This window comes from Berghia stephanieae, chromosome 3 (genome assembly GCF_034508935.2).
Source record: "Berghia stephanieae isolate SIO BIC M18660-M18661 chromosome 3, UCSD_Bste_1.3, whole genome shotgun sequence".
NCBI classification, from domain to species: domain Eukaryota; kingdom Metazoa; phylum Mollusca; class Gastropoda; order Nudibranchia; family Aeolidiidae; genus Berghia; species Berghia stephanieae.
The window spans coordinates 88751832-88771282 of NC_088362.1; the positions used below are offsets into that span (position 1 = coordinate 88751832).

A 19451-nucleotide genomic window follows, 5' to 3' on the forward strand; every position below is an offset into this window, starting at 1 on the left:
GCCATAAACGTTAAAAATTCCATCCTCCCATACGACCCAAATCCTAAGTACCTTGGAGTGACTTTAGATCGAACACTCTCATACAAACAACATCTAGAAAATTCAGCCAATAAACTACGTAAACGAAACGGGATCGTAAGAAAAGTTGCTGGAACATCTTGGGGTGCAACTCCGTCAGTTCTAAGGACATCATCACTTGCTCTCTCGTACAGTGTCGCAGAGTATTGTGCTCCAGTATGGTCCAGATCCTCTCTCACACACAAAATAGACACTCTACTAAACGACACAATGAGAACCGTCTCAGGCACCCTCAACACCAACCCCATGGCTCCCTGTTATGAGCGCAATCGCCCCACCTCACCTACGTCGAGAATCAGCATGTCAAAAACAGTTCAAACGTCTGAATAAAACCTCAATTCTGACTCCACTCAAAGAAATAATAAAGTCAGCCCCTAAAACAGCTCGCCTCAACTCAAGGAAACCCTATTACAATACCAGAAATGACAATTTCGACCTAGAGGAGGCCTGGCGAGAGGAATGGAAACAAAAACCACCAAAAGGCTAGTGAAATTATTGAAGAACCAACGAACATACCACTGCCTGGTTTCCATACTCTTACCTGAAAAGAATGGTCAACATGCAACAGAATAAGATCTAGGCATGGTAGAACAGCCTCAGACTTGCATCGATGGGGTTATGCATCATCTCCAAAATGCCGAGCATGCGATGACCCTTGCCAAGACATGGACCACATCATTTTGAAGTACCCCGCAACAGCACCCCCAGGCGGCTACCAAACATGAGGCGGACAGTGCTTTCGCGGATTGGGTGAAGCGAAACAACGTGGACTTGTAGCCATACGAAACTACTACATTGTAAACTTGATATCATTACGCGTTACTATTTCAGGAGAGGGGTAGAATAAAACCTTTTTGGACCTATATTGTATATTTCGTGATCCCGAGGAGAGCCCTATCAAGACCGGGCTGTCCCTCAGTCTGAAAATCCAATAAAGGCCAAAAACTTTAAATACAACACTTTTTTATTTTACCCGTTTTGTAATTTTTATAGATCTATTATGAAATTGCGTCGTGGACAACTCAAAAATATCTCTCTATAAACCAAAGACAATTTGACACATATAATTATCTCTACCGATACTCCTATCCACGGATGCTGAGTTTTAAAAAAAGCTTTTCCACAAATAAGTAGCAATATTTCTGAAACTGTCAATTTGTCATTGAAACAGGCATGAATTCACTTCGATTGATGTCTTCAATGTTGCTTTTGATGTGGAATCTGTCATTTATATTGTATAAAATGATGAATAAAGTCTTTCTACTTTAAATTTCTACTTTAAGTTTTCTCATTTTCTCACCACCGGGTATAAACTGACCATGTTTTTGTGCATTGTACTGATCCAAAATGTTATTTATTTCTATAATTAATATTTTGATGTTAATAAATTTCTTTGGGAGCATCTTAAGGCATATCTATACATTGGTATGCTATAATATGATATGATATGGTTTGATATGGTATGATTTGATATGAAATGATATAATACCTCACCGTACTCATGTGTAAAATGAGTATATGGTTGTTAACAGCGTTCTGTCTTTCGGAAGATAATTGTAATATCGTCCTATAAGTTACGTGTTGCTGTTGGCTAGGGGCGCATTTTACAGATTTTAACACCCTTAGTGGATATTGCGCTACATAAATGCTAATCTACTTATCTATAAAATGCTCATTTATATGATAAAATTATATTGATATAATATGATACAAAAGGTGAACAATTGAACATTGTTTAAAAATTGTATATTATTTATGTGATTGTATATCTATTATCCAATTCCTTTTTTAATATGAGTTTTTGTGTTAGTCAATAGAATGCATTTCAATATTAAAATAACCCCCATTACTCCTCCCCCCCCCCCCCCCATCAGATCCTCAACCCCATTATCTACAACATCGAACAATCTTTTATGGCATTTTAGTGACTGAATATTGAATATACGAGTCCAAATAGATGTATACTTTCTGTTTACGCTAGGAATTTTAATTTTGACTTTTCGACGCAGGTATTGTCCCATACTACGATAGTTTGATTGTTAAATCTCTACTTCGGCCAAAAGAGGATAGAGGACAAGAAGTATATTATGAGTTATTGGTAAAAGTACGTACATTCAAGAACAATGGTTGAATGGATATTCTAGAATAATTTGTTTTGACGTCAATTATAGCTCTTTGTGATTGTTGTTAGACTGCCAGAAATCCCTCAATAAATTGAAATATCTAATGTTTAAATATTTTTGGTTATACGAAGTTTTGATTGTTAGTTACTAATGTTTTGGCTGCCAAAATTTGTGAGTATTTAACTTAAACGCAAATTACCACCAATTCAACATTCTAGCACTGTTCTGTTTCAAAATGTCAAACTCCTTGCCTCTTCTGCCAGTGCCCCAAGTTGAGGTTATTTTGGAAAATGAATATGAAATTCAATTTGCTATAGTGCAAACATTCTATATCTTATTTACCATGGCTGAATAAAAAAACATGAGAAAATATTTTCTGACATCAATCAATTGATAAAGAAAACATCGATATGATTTTAAGACATAAAACACGTCAAGACTAATCTAAAGGTAACTCGATACACTCTGCATCTGGAATATCTGGCGATGAAGGGCGCCAATTACTTTTGGTTCACAACATGTTGGGTACACTATGCCACTCTCCCCAACCCTCACTCCATACATTTCACACACACACACACACACACATACACAAACACATAATACTCTCTCTCTCTCTCTCTCTCTCTCTCTCTCTCTCTCTCCCTATCTCCCCCATTTATCCCCCTCTCCCTTCTTTTGCGCCACTTCTTGCATCCACATCCATACATTTACATTGTTGCCACATTTGACAAAATGTGATTTTTTTAACCTTATTTTTTTGTCTTTTGTTGATTGTCTCCTGACGAAGGCCAAGGGCTGAAACGTTGATTGTTTTGTGTTGTTCGCTTATATATGAGTCACATTTACTCACTCTATTTTTTATCCATCTAATTTGATCATTTAGGCACCTCTAGCTTTTGTTAAAAGTAACTTATCAGTAAACGATCTATGCTTGATCTGTATAGTTTTGTTTGGTTAAATTTATCTTGGTAGCAAAAAAGAAAAAAAGAAAGATTTTTTTTTCTTATTCAAATAGAATGGCAACAAGTATATTCTATACCTACATAATACTATTATTGTTTAGCAAAATGAGCTCTACAAAGCTAAACAAAATATTGTGATCTACAGTTTTTGTTGCATCATAACGAATGTGACGATTTTCCTGTGACTGGTAAGGAGAGGGTTAAAGGATCAGCGACATTCTTGTCTTATTTTTTAGAAATAAAATCTTCTATCTCTGTGATTTGTCCTGAATTGTACATCGTGTACCATTTTATCAAGATTTCTATCCTTTGGTGTCAGGCCCTTAAGTTAAAGATCATAAATGTGTCCAAAAAAAAAAACCCACACAAAAAGCTGATGGCAAAATGTTACTGTGCCCTTGTCTTTCTATGCCTTCAAAATTACGCAACAAATTAATTTTTTTTTCTGAAAAATTACACTCAGTGACCTTTGTCACAACATTAAATGGAGCCAAACATCATTAAATATACATGATTTATTTTTATCGTTAAAAATAAATTTTCTTTTTGAGCACTATGCTGGTTTATATGCCGTTTTGTAATTCAAATTATATCAATTTGTTTCAGAATCCCAAAGGGACCACAGCAGGAGTGTTGAAGTGAGAGAGATTACAGAATTTGATAAAATTAAACACAAAAAGTAATAAATAGACATGGATAAGAAGATGCATAACGTCGATTGTCCTGTCACAATCAATGTAGGAGGAGACATTTTCATGACTTCCTTAACAACTGTTCAAACTCTCCCAGACACAACTCTGGCCATCCTAATCAACACTCTCCACTTAAACACGGATAGCAGTAGAAATAGTTCTTTGAAAGATGAAGCTAGAAATGGAAAAATATCATCTCAACAAAACTCGCTTGAAGCGATATGTTCAAATGCAATCGTTCCGAGCAAGTCCAGATTCATACACGTTGCTTCCACCAATTGCAACAATGATGTGAAACCAACTCAAGATAAAGGTGAAACAGCAAATACCCTGTGTGTGCAGTATCAGTCTGCTGCTGTCTCTGCGTCAAGTGCTACAAACTGTCCCTCAATATTCGTGGATAGAAACCCCATTCTTATGCCTTATATTCTAGACCTTTATCGCACAGGCAAGCTACATCTGCCGGCAAATATCTGCAGCCCTCTAATACGATCAGAGCTGGAATTCTGGGGAATCTCTGAAGATCTTATTAGGTAAGTGAAACAATGTGCTTAACATGATTGTTTTCATTTTCTTGCTTGACAAAATCCTATGTTGGGTAATAAAAAAATACAATGACACGAGTCTAAACAACTTTTATTTTATGTAATATATGCCCCCGCCCCTCCCCCCCCCCCTCCCCCAATCATGACAGCCATGAAGAATTTGAAAGATATCAGGACCAGCATTTTGCCTACCACAAATTCCTTCCAATAAAATGACATGGATGGGACTTTGTTGGGAAAAAAGACCATTTTGGACTATGGCACTATTGTAAAGTATGATTGTATTATATTATACCAACGCCTTCGTAAAATAAAGGCCTGACTGACACTTACCAAAAATGGCGTCACAGAATAAAACGACGATCACCACACGAAGTGAAAAGTGAGTTATTATTATTATTAGAAGTGATGACGGAAACGAATGATTTTATTGGTTGAGCTATTGGTTACAACTTACAATAGGCTTCAACAGTCGTGACGTCACTTCCCTCGTAATGACGCATAGTAACATAGTAAATTGTTCTAAACTATCGCAACAATGGCGGACGCCCTTGTGAAATACTTCTCCGACGAGCATTAAACTGTATCCAGAGGAGAAAATCATTATGAATCTGATCATGTTTTGACTTTTATACATTCTGATCATGTGACATGTGAAAAAGTTCTAGCCAGCATGAAGAATAAAAAGTACCGATTTTCTTTGTTTAGAACCAATCTGCTCGTTGCTGGGCGGACGTGACATCAGACTATTGAATCCAATTAAGTTGTTTTTTTCCCCGTGATCATCCTCTTCTTCTATGATGATTGTTTTGGGTAAGTATTAAGCCATGAGTTTACGAGGGCGACGGCACTACCCAGTGACATAAGGGACTTAATCAAATTAACGAGGTCCTCAACAAAGTCCGATTTTTTGTGTGGGCGGATCAGATGATTGCACTCTGTCATCGGGAGTAACTGTTTTTGTCTGAAGATCCAACCAACGAGGCTCTGTGTTTTATTTAGGTATAGTTTCCCTCGTCTCGTTTCAAAACTAATCGATATTCATAGTAGGGACTAAATATTTTGTAAATAATCTTTAATACAAATGTAAACAGCCAACAGTGTACTAATTAGTTCCCTTTTCTAATGCAATAATAGACCCAAGGTTTTCAGCGGTCTTTGTTTCCTTCAAAGTCTAAGGTTGATTAATGCGATAGGAAAACAAATCGGTATCGTAGCGTTTATTATTATAGTTGCCCGAGGCAAGAGATGTAAGATTTTTTAGCCTCATTAATGGCTGTGTGTGATAACTTGGGAGATTCATTCAAAATATGAGTGGGCGCATGGCAAATACTCAAGATAATTTCTTTTATCTTTGTTCCTATATAAAGCCCATTATTATTGCCTTTATGTAGTACAAAACAAACACGAATCATCTTGCGGTTGTAATGGCGGGAATAAACCCAACCACCCCCCCCCCCCCCACCAAAAAAAAAAAAAAAATAAAAAAAATAAAACCTAACACATTTGTTGTCCATTCTAAAATCATGCCGCTTTGCACTAATTTAATGTTCAAAAAGAATTAATCGGGTGAATTGCATAGGCTTCAAGACAGTCATCATCAATTTTATTAAAGCAACCTTCAATACTTATTTCTTGCCGTCCATCTCCTAATCAACGGACTGGGAGGCCTCGGCAGCTTCTCTGATTCTAATGACGAATTCCCTCCACTGGGCTCAATTCTGCAAGGAACTGTAGGTCTGCAATATATTTTCTAACCTTAATTCCTGATGGTTCTGGAATCGCTTCAAGACTCTTTATTATTGTGTCAATATTTGTTGTTGGTCTCCCTCGATATTTGTATTGGCCTTATAGTGTAAAGTATGCATTCATGGCTTTGTTTGCTGGAATATTGTAGTCTCTTCTAGGTTTGTGTACGAATAGTCTCCATCGTGTTTCTATTGTTTAGGGTAGAAATTGGTGTTTCGTTGTATTTCCTATAAAGTGATTTCTTTGTAATTTTTCAGGAGAGTGGATGTTAACCCTCTCCTTACCGATTCTCTTCAGTATTCTCCCAAAATGGCAGACTTACCCAGCAGAAACATTGATTTTTTAAACTCAAACAAACTCTCTACAAAACAACTTTATGTTCGTATTAAGAAGATCATTCTTCAAAATTTGTGATGTACAGAATAAATTTGAATCAGAAACATGTATATTGTGTCGTAACAAATGTGACGATTTTGCTGTAGGTGGTAAGGAGAGGGTTAAGCATTATACTTAGCTGCTTTCTATGGAATCTGTTAAAGTTCTCTTAATACTTATATGTCAGTGCCGCAGCTAGAAACACTACAATAACATAAATTGCAATGCCCTCCAAGTGTTTTTGATAAAAGAGAATATAGAATATATACATTCTGTATTCTCTATTATTAAAAACAATTGGAGGGCATTGCAATTTGTGTTATTGTAGCGGTTCTAGCTGCGGACACTGGCTCTTATACTATATATATATATATATATATATATATATATATATATATATTTTATATGTATATATATATATATATATATATATATATATATATATATATATATATATATATATATATATATATGATAGATGTTTTTATATTTCATATAAAAATCTAAAGTTGCCTAAATGAGTCAGTAAATTGTATAGTAGAATAAAGGGACTAAAAATACTAAAAATGACTCTTATAAAAGATACAAAACAAAGTAAACGACCTTTCGGCCTTTGGCCTTCATGCAAAGGCCGAAACGTTGTTTACTTTGTTGTGTATCTTTTACAAGAGTCAGTTTTACTCCCTTTACTTTACTATCCAGATACATACGTATGTGTGTGTGGTGTGTGTGTGTGTGTGTGTGTGTGTGTATAATGCAATCTGCTTTTGATATAATATATTCATGTATATATAATATATATACATATATATATATACATATATATATGTATATATATATATATATATATTATTGTATATATATATATATATATATATATATATATATATATATATATATATTACATTTAATATACAGTCCTTGCTGTTGGAAACATTTTGACGAAGGTGTTGGGAGACTCCACATTATTGACACCATCAGCAAATCATTGTTTAACCCCTATGACTCCAAGGAAACAAGAGATTCCCTGAACGGTATGGAAAAGGTGTGGATCACAATGGAACGGCCCAGCTACAGTCTTGCTGCAAAGGTAAGAATTTTACTCACGTGAAATAAAGTGAGAAGAAAAGTGGCAAGCGTCGACCGAAGATAATAATTTTTTGTAGTGACGAGAATTGAACTCGACATGAGAATGATACTGTACCGCCTTTTTGGAGTGGCCGATGGCATTGATTGAAGATCCTCCCACTTGCAACCAGGCGGAAGGTGCAGTGTCCGTCTACTTTCGAATTTGATTTATTCCCATCACTGAAAGCTAGTTTGTATCCTCTATTGACCTCTGGAACTTCTCTGCTCATTGCATTTTATTGTATTTGTTTTTAACACAAGCGCCTGCTCCTCTCATTTTTTTCTGTAAGAATAGTTCTTATAAAAGTCACCTGATTTTTTACTTTTATTTATGACTTTGTAATTTTGAAATATCTGGTTTTAGTTCAAAGTTCAAAGTAAGATCAAATTTGCATTTAAAGGATTGTATTGCTACTGGGTTACATTGCTACCCCCTCCCCTTTTCCCCCCATTTTTTTCAACTCAGTATTGTTGATTACTGTTTACTTTTTATGATTAGCAAGTGAGGTAGGATTGTTAAAGAATGCTGGACGGTGTGTGCCTAGTGCAATTAACCCTTGCCGGTGACATTGATTTTTTTGTTTTCAAACACTAGTTCCCCTTTATATTATTTTTCAATGCGGAATGAATCATTTCCACCACAAGAGTAGTAAGAATATCGATACTTTGTATTCATTTAAATTATAATTACATTGCCGTTATTTGTCTTTTGGTGAAAACGATAAGCTTTTCTTTAGGTCCATGTAAGATTGAAATTCGCCTTTGAAAAGTTAGGTTGTTGGTTTTTTTTTCGGTTTTTAAAATAATAAAATGCAGCTCGTTGCCTCTTATTTTCTGACTGGCACGAGCTCGCTGCATTTACCTGCATGGCTTGCACACACAAAACGATACATCTAGGTTTCATTTATGTCATGACAGCAAATCAATCTGCGCGGCTCGGGACTTTGGAAGACTTTGATTTTTAAAACTCGGTATTTGCAAGACTCTTATAAACCAATTCCCGCCCCAGCTCTAGTACCTACATGTTGAGGTCCATGTCAGAATGATAGTATGATGATGATTGTTTTACACTGATATCTTGGTAAAACAAATCACTCTGCTACCTATATGTGACCCGTTGATTAAATCCGGTGTTGTGTCTTCGCGAAGCAGAATCCAAAAAGTAAATTTTAAGTAAAAAATCATCAAAGATTCAAACTTAAACTTTCACTCGTTGTGGTAAAGGGCTTCTGGTTGCATTGTCAGACAGTAGTTTGTGGTTTCTGACCAATTTATAAATGCGGGGAAGTTTTCGGAGATTAGATAGATCGAAAAAACATAATATAATTTAATCATTATAAGTTGCTGTGTAAGATCATGACGAGGTTACTGCTGTACTCTGGAACAAGTTTTAAAAATTTGGCCAGAAAACTCGCCTTTCAAATATCAATCGAGTTAAATGACCCCCATCTTGGCAAAAAAAAAACAAAACAAACCCTCAAATCTGGGAGCTCACGACGAGACATGACGATTGAAAGGCGCTATATTTTGTAAGGTGAAGTGATTATTTGCCTTTGGTTTTCTTTAAACACATCAGTGCTACCGGCCAAGTACTAGATTTTTACCTGAGCACGGTGAGAGAATGTGACTAAGAGCATTTTCCAAGGATTCATTGTTGCGCTAGCCTAAGTGGGAATCAAACCCGGTACCTACAATTCAGAAACTATCTTTCATACGCAAGACCAAAACGCTGCAATAAGGACCAATTAATTAGAATTAGATTACTGCAAAGAATATAAGATTATCTAACTCCTGCAATGTACAATTTGAACAAGTAACAATGAGCATATTTTTTTTTTTTTGCAATGGCCATTAAACTTGCTTCTGACAATGAGTTATTTACAAATCTCTTTTGGCATCAGATAAAACGAAAAAGATCATCATCATCATCATCATCATCATCATCATCATCATCATCATCATCATCATCATCATCATCACAAGAAGAAGAAGAAGAAGAAGAAGAAGAAGAAGAAGAAGATGAAGAAATAATAATAATAATAATAATAATAATAATAATAATAATAATATAATAATAATAATAATAATAATATGTTGGAGAAGAGGAAGAAGAAGAAGAAGAGAAGAGAGTAGTAGTAGTAGTAAGTATAGTAGTAGTAGTAGTAGTAGTAGTAGTAGTAGTAGTAGTAGTAGTAGTAGTAGATAGAAGTAGTAGTAGTAGTAGTAGTAGTAGTATAGTAGTAGTGTAGTAGTAGTAGTAGTAGTAGTAGTAGTAGTAGTAGTAGTAGTTAGTAGTAGTAGTAGTAGTAGTAGTAGTAGTAGTAGTTAGTAGTAGTATAGAGTAGTAGTAGTAGTAAATAGAGTAGTAAGTAAGAAGAAGAAGTATAGAAGAAGAAGAAAGAAGAGAAGAAGAAGAAGAAAGAGAAAAAAAGAAGAAGAAGAAAGAAGAAGAAGAAGAAAGAAGAAGAAGAAGAAGAAGAAGAAGAAGAAGAAGAAGAAAGAAGAAGAAGAAGAAGAAGAAGAAGAAGAAGAAGAAGAAGAAGAAGAAGAAGAAGAAGAAGAAGAAGAAGAAGAAGAAGAAGAAGAAGAAGAAGAAGAAAGAGAAGAAAAGAAGAAGAAGAAGAAGAAGAAGAGAGAAGAAAAGAAGAAGAAGAAAAAAAGAAAATAATAATAATAATAATAATAATAATAATAATAATAAATATATAATAATATAATAATAATAATATATAATAATAATATAGTAAGAGAGAAGAAGAAGAGAAGTAGTAGTAATAGTAGTAGTAGTAGTAGTAGTAGTAGTAGTAGTGTAGTAGTAGTAGTAGTAGTAGTAGTAGTAGTAGTAGTAGTGTAGTAGTAGTTGTAGTTAGTAGTTAGTAGTAGTAGTAGTATTAGTATAGTAGTAGTAGTAGCAGTAGTAGTAGCAGTAGTAGTAGTAGTAGACGAAGAAGAAGAAGAAGAAGAAGAAGAAGAAGAAGAAGAAGAAGAAGAAGAAGAAGAAGAAGAAGAAGAAGAAGAAGAAGAAGAATATTCCTCTTTTATTGCCTGAAATGCGAAGAAAGACAATTCAAGTGCGAATTAATAATTAATTTATGTTGTCTATAGTATCGAGATAAACATATTGTCTAACGGACGACTAACTCATTTTGACATAGTTATGTGTCAAAGATAACGTCAGAAAATATTGAGTTGATTTTTTTTCTTCTATTGAGTGTAAGGTCTTCAAATTATTTTGAAACTAAAGTTTAAGAGACAAAGAACACTATATAAATAGAACAAAAGAAAAACAATGAGATAGAAGAAGAGAATACAAGACATAATGTCTCTCTATCCGTCCGAAGTAATTGTTTCTACTCTAGTTGCATTTCAAGAGAAATAATTTTAAGATATTTTTTGAAATCGTCTACAGATCACCACCTGGCTGACTAAATGAGATGAGAACCCTCATTTTAAGTGGCAAATGTCATTCCAGATCTTCATTTTTTAACATATAAGCCTACTAAATTAGACTAAAAATATGCATGTCATAAAGGCAAAGTTAGTTATTATAAATCAAATGGGAATTATTCCTAATATAGGTTTGCACCGAAATCTCTCTAGACATCAAAAACCTGCTATGCAGACTACCTAGCTTATCACCAACCATTTACACAAGCACAGACTGCATTCAATGTTATATAACTCAACTCCTTTTACCGCCAAATCATTAGGTGCCAACATTGCATAGTTACACCGTTTGACAACAAAAGGTAGCCTCTTAGAGACATAAGACTCATGGAGCTGAAGTTTCTTCGTTTTTGTAGTTTTAAACGAACAGCAGCGATTGTTCTGTACACTTTAGACAGGACACGAGTCTAACACAAGGTAGACTTTTTTAAAATTTTCCACCGAATTTAACAGACCCCGCCACCCCATCATTGCTGGGTATTTTTTAAAAATCTTGACTGCACACAGGCTCAAACACTGTCCTCTTACTAGTGGGGCTAGTGCTCTAGCAACTGGGTATATGGACCCACGTTTTTTTTTCTTCATACCGGAAAGATGACAACTGTGTTTATGGATGACTGCATAAGCCAATGTCAAGATGCCATGGACAACAATATACTACATAAAAACAGAGATGATCCAAACCCACCATGCATAATTGAAAAGGAAATAATAAATTCTATTGAATAGCATGTGTTATCTTTCGTAATGAAATAAAAACATCATTAAATTTATTCAAACTAAATTCACACTAGTCGAGTGTATCCTGTCCTATGAAAACAAAACATCTTGATAAAGCAAACAAATGACCGACGGATATTTTACTCTCTCTCTCTCTCTCTCTATCTATCTATCTATCTATCTATCTATCTATCTCTCTCTCTCTCGATCTCTCTCTCTCCCTCTATCCCGCTCTCTCTCTCTCCCTCTCTCTCTCTCTCTCTCTCTCTCTCTCTCTCTCTTTGTTTTTCCTTTTGATTCAGTGTAAATATTTCTGCTTAAAGCTCAAAAAAGTAAAAGAGCGACAAAAAGGCCTCCAATATTTTGCCATTTTATCTTAAATACATCACCGTATTTCATCTCACATTTTAATGACCGTGATCAACAATACAGTAGAACTCGGAAATAGCGAGTTCGACGGGTCCACTCCTGATTACTCGCTATTTCCGAGTTCTCGCTATTCCCGAGTTGCCAGGTAAGGTCACTCGGCCGTACAAAAATATGGAAAGACAATGTGTGTGTGTGTGTGTGTGTGTGTGTGTGTGTGTGTGTGTGTGTGTTTGTGCGCGTGTGCCGCGCGTGCGTGCAAATGACTCATCTCATGTAGTTCCATATCTGAAGCAGACGTCGGAGGTCATCTTCCGCCAAGCTGATCTATCTCTTGCCAATTCTATTAAAGCAGCGCCACCTTTCTCAGCTTCATCTGTCCAAGTTCTTATCCCTTTCAAATACGTTATTCTTTGTCTTCCTCTTATTCTTTTTCCATTCATCTTTCCAGTCAAGGCGAGTATTTCCAAACCAGGGTGGCGGATAATGTGTCCTAAAAATTCCATTTGGCGTTTGATGATTTTTGTTATCAGTGATCTTTTTCTGTTTGCCATTTCTAAAATTTCTTCATTTCTTTTCCTTTCCATCCATGACACCCTCATCATTCTTCTGTAAAACCACATTTCCACTGCCTCCAGTCTTTTAACCATGGTCTTGTTTATGGTCCAGCTCTCACAACCATATAGCAGCACAGACAGTACATAGCAATCCAGGACTTTGATTTTTGTTTTCATGCTAATATTCCTGTTTTTCATAATTGTATGTAGCTGGTTGAATGCATTCTTCGCCATACCTATTCTTTTCTTTATTTCACAATCTGATTTTCCATTGGATGTTACATTGAAGCCTAAATATTTGAAACATTCAACTTGTTGTATTGTTTGTCCTCTGCTTGTTATTACACAGGCTGGTGGGTTATTATTTTTAGATACCGTCATACATTCTGTTTTAGATATATTCAGTTCCAGTCCCATATTTTCACTACTCCTGACTACAACATCCAGTAATTCTTGTAGTTCATGTTCAGATTCTGCCAGTAGAACCGTATCATCTGCATACCTCAGATTTGTTACATTCTTTCCTCCAATACACACCCCCTTCTTATGTTCGATATCTCTTAATATCATTTCACTATAGAGGTTGAATAAATCTGGAGACAAGACACACCCCTGCCTAACTCCTCTTCTAATAGGTGTAAAACTGCTTAGTTCGTTGTCAACACGCATTGCTGCTTCTTGTTCCCAGTACAAATTCCGTAATATTCTTAAATCTTTACCATCAATGTCCAAGGATGATAGAATTTTGAATAGTTTTTCGTGTTGTACTTTATCAAAGGCTTTTGAATAGTCGATGAAACACATATACAGATCTTTATTTACTTCAATACATCTTTCCATCAGCATTGATAATGTGAATATTCCATTTCTGGTACCCTTGTCCTCAACAAAACCAAATTGCATCTCCCCAATTTCAGGTCGTATTTTATTTCTTATTCTTAGTAAAATTATCTTCAAAAGAATTTTTGTGAGGTGGCTCATTAGGCTAATAGTTCTGTGTTGTTCACAATCAACTGCCCCTGGCTTTTTTGGTAGTGCTATAAAAATGGATCGTTTCATATCAGTTGGCATTTTTCCTGTGTCATACACTTGATTTAGAAGGTTTGTGATGAATTCAATCCCCCATTCACCCAGGCCAGTCAAGGCTTCAATTGTTATGGCATCAGGTCCTGCAGCTTTTCCATTTTTCATGCTTTTCATGACGTTCCTAACTTCATCTTTCATTATAGAAGGCCCTTCCAGTTCTTTTATCATAGGCATTTCTCCTCGATTATCAAAAAAAAGTTCTTCAATATATTCTGACCATCTGTTTAGAATGCAGTCTTTGTCCATGATGGTGTTTCCACGCTTGTCTTTGATGCATCCACTTTTAGCACCTGATTTAGTTTTGTTTGTCACTTCTTTGATTTTCTGATGGAAGAATTTGCCATTTTTTTCTTTGCAGGACATTATATAGTGACATTGTTCATTTATCCAGTCTTCTTTAGCTTCGTTGCATTTTCTTTTTATCTGCCTGTTCAGAGTCTTGTATTTTTCTTCCTGATTTTTGGCCTTTCTTCTCTCATTCATTAATTCTAATATCTCTGGAGTAATCCATTTCTTCTTCTGCAACTTAAGTGTGGTTGGAACATTTTCTTCTAATGATGCAGCAACACTGTCTTTAAACTGCTCATATTTCTCTTCTATATCTGTTAGTTCTCCAAGCACTTCAAACTTGTTTCTTACTGATAGTTCAAATTTTTCTTGTATCTTCTGTTCCTCCCGGAGAATGTCTAGTTGGTATTTAGGTTTAGCCTTTGCTCTTTTGCAGATTTTCAATTTAACTCGTATGGGGCATAGCACAGGTATATGATCGCTGTTACAGTCAGCCCCCGGCATAGATTTGGCATACAAAACCGAGTTTCGGAAACGTTTGCTGATGAGTATGTAATCTATTTGGTTTCTCACTCCATCTCCAGGACTTTTCCATGTCCACTTCCTTCTATTGTGGTTTGTTGACCAAGTATTTGTGATTGTCAGATCACTGTGTGACTGTGTGTGGATAAAGTGGAGTGAGGGCGGGGTTGAACACGGCCTTCGTTAACTACGTAATGATGGCCACAGGTTGAAGTTGATCCGCCCCTTCCATTTCCATCAAGATTTCGTGTATGTTTGTATGCAATAGGCATGTTTGATGAGGTAAGCAAGCGCATCACTCAATCTACTGAAATGATGGTTCCACGCTCCCCTCTCTCGCTGATCGAATGCGACTCGCTGACCGATGCTGCGAAGTGAGGCATGTTGACATGTTGGCTGCCAGTGCTTACCTCGCGCGTCGCGTGTCACCACATTGGGTGAATAATTGATCCCCACATGCACACAAACACACACACACCCAACCCCCACCCAAATTTGTTTCGCCTACTATGTACTCTAGACTAGGCTACTCTGTAATATTACTCGTAACGAAAAATAAGAAAAGAAAAGAAGCTAGGCTAAAAATATTTAAATCGCTCTTGTCTGGTGTTTTGCTTTACTTCGTTCGAAGTCCTAGGCTGGGGCAGGAAATGCTCGTTATTTCCGAGTTGACCTCTTTATCATACTCGCTACTTGCATACTAATTTTATTGACTCAAATAAGAGAAAAAAACGGGGATTTAGATTTTACTCGCTATTTCCGAGTTCTCGCTATTTCCGAGTACGTTACTTTCATGTTCTACTGTAATTCTGATTTAAAAATAACAAAACTTATGATGGTGGTTCAGTGGATCTTTGCCATCAATAACCCACAGTTCACTTGAAAAACATTTTAAAAAGAGAGAACAAGACCTCAATGGATTATCGATGATCCTATGATTATATTTAGAAAACGTCAAAAATATGTTGAGGTCCTTTATCGCGCTTTTCATAACGTCCAATAAACAATAACAGCCATTTGTCACATTTTGGGTATAATAATAATAATAATAATGATAATAATAATAACAATAATAATAATAATAATAATAATAATAATAATAATAATAATAATAATAATAATAATAATAATAATAATAATAATAATAATATAATAATAATAATATTAATAACAATAATGATAATAATAATAATAATAATAATAATGATGATGATGATGATGATGATGATGATGATGATGATGATGATGATGATGATGATGATGATGATGATGATGATGATGATGATGATGATGATGATGATGATGATAGATAGATAGATAGATAGATAGATAGATAGATAGATAGATAGATAGATAGATAGATAGATAGATAGATAAATAGATAGATAGATAGATAATATAAATCGCAAAAGCAAAGCAAATGAGGCAGCTTGGCTAAGCAGTACGGTCTTTGCTTCGTACCCGAAAGATACCGAGTTCGATCACCGCCTGTGTGCTGTGTGGCCTTGAGCAAGTCACCTCGCATTAGTTCAATTTGTGGCGCTGCACTGCGGCTGACGCCTGGGTTATTCCAGTCTTCCCTTAGAAGAGACCTTAGAGACGAATTTCCCCTATAAGATGAATAAAGGGATGCATTAATTTTTGACACTAAACATGAAAGGTTCCAAGGTTTTCATCAACTGGATTCCAGCTCGACTCTGCATGAAATTTTAAAAAACATTACTCATTCAATTGTTAGAAAATATTTTAACATAATCTTTTGTTGGAGCTCCCGATTAAGTCAGGTGAAATCCTTCAAATAGTCTTTAAACATTTTCATCAATGCAATGTAATGACATCGTGGGTTTGATATCGACATCTCAATAAATAATGATAATGTCCCATAAATTTTGACAAGAAAATATTATATTCCACCAGAGACACGCTGTCAACTACCAGGAACACTTTTTACACCCGAGCAAACGTGAATAAAGAGCCTTTTCCAAGGACTCAACTATCTGTCTCAAGACCACAAAGACGCATTAAAAAATTTTGAGAACAATTTCGAAGTATCATTAGACAGTTAAGGAGCCTATAATATTATGCTAAGTCTCATTTTCGTCATTCAGAGAAAATCACTATTATTGTCATTAATTTATTTAAAGACTTATATAGTAGAAAACGTCCCCTCACAATACATTGAGTGTTTCATAAGATAATAATGATGATGATAATGATGATGATGATGATGATGATGATGATGATGATGATGATGATGATGATGATATCAATAAATAATAATAATAATAATAATAAATAATAATAATAATAAATAATAATAATAATAATAATAATAATAATAATAATAATAATAATATATAATTAATAAAATAATAATAATAATAATATAATAATAATAATAATAATAATAATAATAATAATAATAATAATAATGATGATGATAATGATGATGATGATGATGATGATGATGATGATGATGATGATGATGATATCAATAATAATAATAATAATAATAATAATAATAATAATAATAATAATAATAATAATAATAATAATAATAATAATAATAATAATAATAATAATAATAATAATAATAATAATAATAATAATAATAATAATAATAATAAAATCAATAGTATTATATGACATTTGTATAACACCTTACCCCGTTCAGTTGGTAGAGCACTCGCTTCTCACGCAAAGGGACTGACATCCATCCCAGGTGCAGTCGAGGTTTTTTTCTGACCCCCCCCCCCCCACCCCCTGTCCACCCAATAGTGATTGGGTAGCTGTGTATGTTAGATCTGGCGGTAAGTACTTCGTGATAGACTAGCGTCCTAGTAGTAGCGTATGGCTACATCTCCACCCTGGAAGTCTCCAGACAGTCTTTAAATTCGTCACCGCAGTCACAGCCTCGAAACCTCTCGCCCATCTCGTCACAGGGTCATGAAATATTATGTGGTCTGCTGTCTCTGGCGTTCCGTGACAGTTGACTGACTCCCTCAGGCCCCATCGATGCATGTTTGCAGCAGTTCCGCCGTGGCCTGTCAGTAGTCGGTTTGAGACGACCCACTGTTTTCGATTGCCATTCCTGAAGCCTGGCATAAATTCCGTTGGGTCTTTGATTACCCCACCTCCCACGGGCATGGTATTTGTTCAATAGTCCCTCCAGGCTTCCCCAATATCGAAGTTTTTCAATTCTGATTGGTAGAAGGGCTTACCGGATTTGAGTCGTGGTGTTCTGGGAGTTTCATTTATGATGGTTTTTAATGGGGTAATTAGGGTGATGTCTTTCAGTTCGTGGGCTACTTTTTGGGTTGATTCCTCTTGCCTGAGTTCTTGTGGTGCGATTGTGATTATAGTTAGGATCCAAGGAGTTGGTGTTGATTTGGGGCATCCTGTTATTATGACCAGGGATTCTCGGAGTTTGATCTCGAGAATTTTCGTGTGGGGGATTATTGTCCAAACAGGGGCACAGTATTCTCCGAGTACTAATGCTGGCATTCTTATGACTTGTTGTGTTGTTCCCCAAAGTTGTGGTTTGGGATATGCTTCCCTCTTTGTTTTATTTCTTTGGCTATTTTGTCCACCCCTATTGATGGCACTGTTCTTATTTGGGATGACTCGGGATTTAGATATTTATTGTTTGCCATGCATGGCGGCTCGAGTGATTAGGTCAAATGTTTCTACCACCTCAATCCACCTTTTTTTCGGTTTTCGTGCAGAGACTGTAACAGTTCCTCCGCTATACTTTCATCATGAGTGTCCTCATACTTTTTGAGGAGTTCTTTCCTACGATTTGTCCAGCAAGTGATATTTTGTTTTCTGAAACCCCTTGGTATGTGTTTCTTCGAGGTATCAAGAACACGTTTGGTGAATCTATTGATATGTTCGTTTTTTGGCTCTATTCTTTGACACGTATTGTCAATGGCTTTAAAGAATGCATTCCAGTCAGCCTTTCGAAAGTTCCATCTGGGTTCCGGTATTGATTGTATCATGGGGATCCGAATGCCTATTATTATCAGGACGGGGCGATGTTGGCTACTTGGAAAGTCCCAAGAATCTCTCTTGTTGCAGGTATTTAATTTCCATTTTTATTTTTTCAGACAAATCCAAGGTCTAGGGTGAATTCTTTTTTTTTTCCATCTTGCTGATTTTAGGGTACCTTTTTTATTTGGGTTCTATAGTAGTGTGAGTTCTGACTGATTGGCCCATGAACTTACTGAAATTCCTGGGTGATCATTTTTGGAGTACCCCAATCACAGTGATGGCTATTAAAGTCTCCTAAAATGATGGTGGGATGGTGAATGTTTGTTTTGGGAGGGGACAACCATTTTTGATTTGGGGTTTTTTAAATTTTTGTTATCAATGTGTCACCGAAATTGATAGTAGATTTCTGTGTTCCATTTTGTTCTGTGAGATCTCCGAGGTCCAATATTTGGTCTGGCGCTCTTGCGTATGTGATCATGAATGCCGTATTGTTTATGGTTTTGTTGATTATTGACAGAGTAGCCATTGATAGTGTATCTTGAGGGTGTAGCGTTATTGTCTAGATGTGTGTCCTGGAGAAGCGCTACATCAACATTGTATTTCTTTAGGAGGAGAGTCAGTATTCACATTTGGCCATGGAGATCCCTTCAACGCTGAGGGAGACTATTCTAATTCTTGCACCATTTGCGATGATAGGTAAAGGGTTAGTGTTGGAGTCTAGCTTACTTATCTTGTCTGTTGGACTTCATACAGTAGACACGCGGCCCTTTTTATGCTGGGCGATGACAGAGCCAGTATGATGTCCTCTGTACGTGTTCTT

At 35.7% G+C, this 19451-nt stretch overlaps 1 protein-coding gene across 3 annotated transcripts in view; it reads left to right on the forward strand.

The window, feature by feature from the left end:
• LOC144968764 (voltage-gated potassium channel KCNC1-like) overlaps window positions 1-19451 on the forward strand; it is a 70812-nt gene that overhangs the window by 16632 nt on the left and 34729 nt on the right. For 2 of the 3 annotated variants that reach the window (XM_078907418.1, XM_078907419.1), the window contains exons 2-3: window positions 3773-4391; window positions 7446-7617. In XM_078907418.1, coding sequence (XP_078763544.1) covers window positions 3859-4391; window positions 7446-7617 — 705 coding nt within the window. In that variant the 5' untranslated portion in view covers window positions 3773-3858. Of the gene's footprint in view, window positions 1-2087; window positions 2183-3772; window positions 4392-7445; window positions 7618-19451 lie in introns of those variants that run through there. The other variant, XM_078907420.1, reaches the window with a different exon arrangement.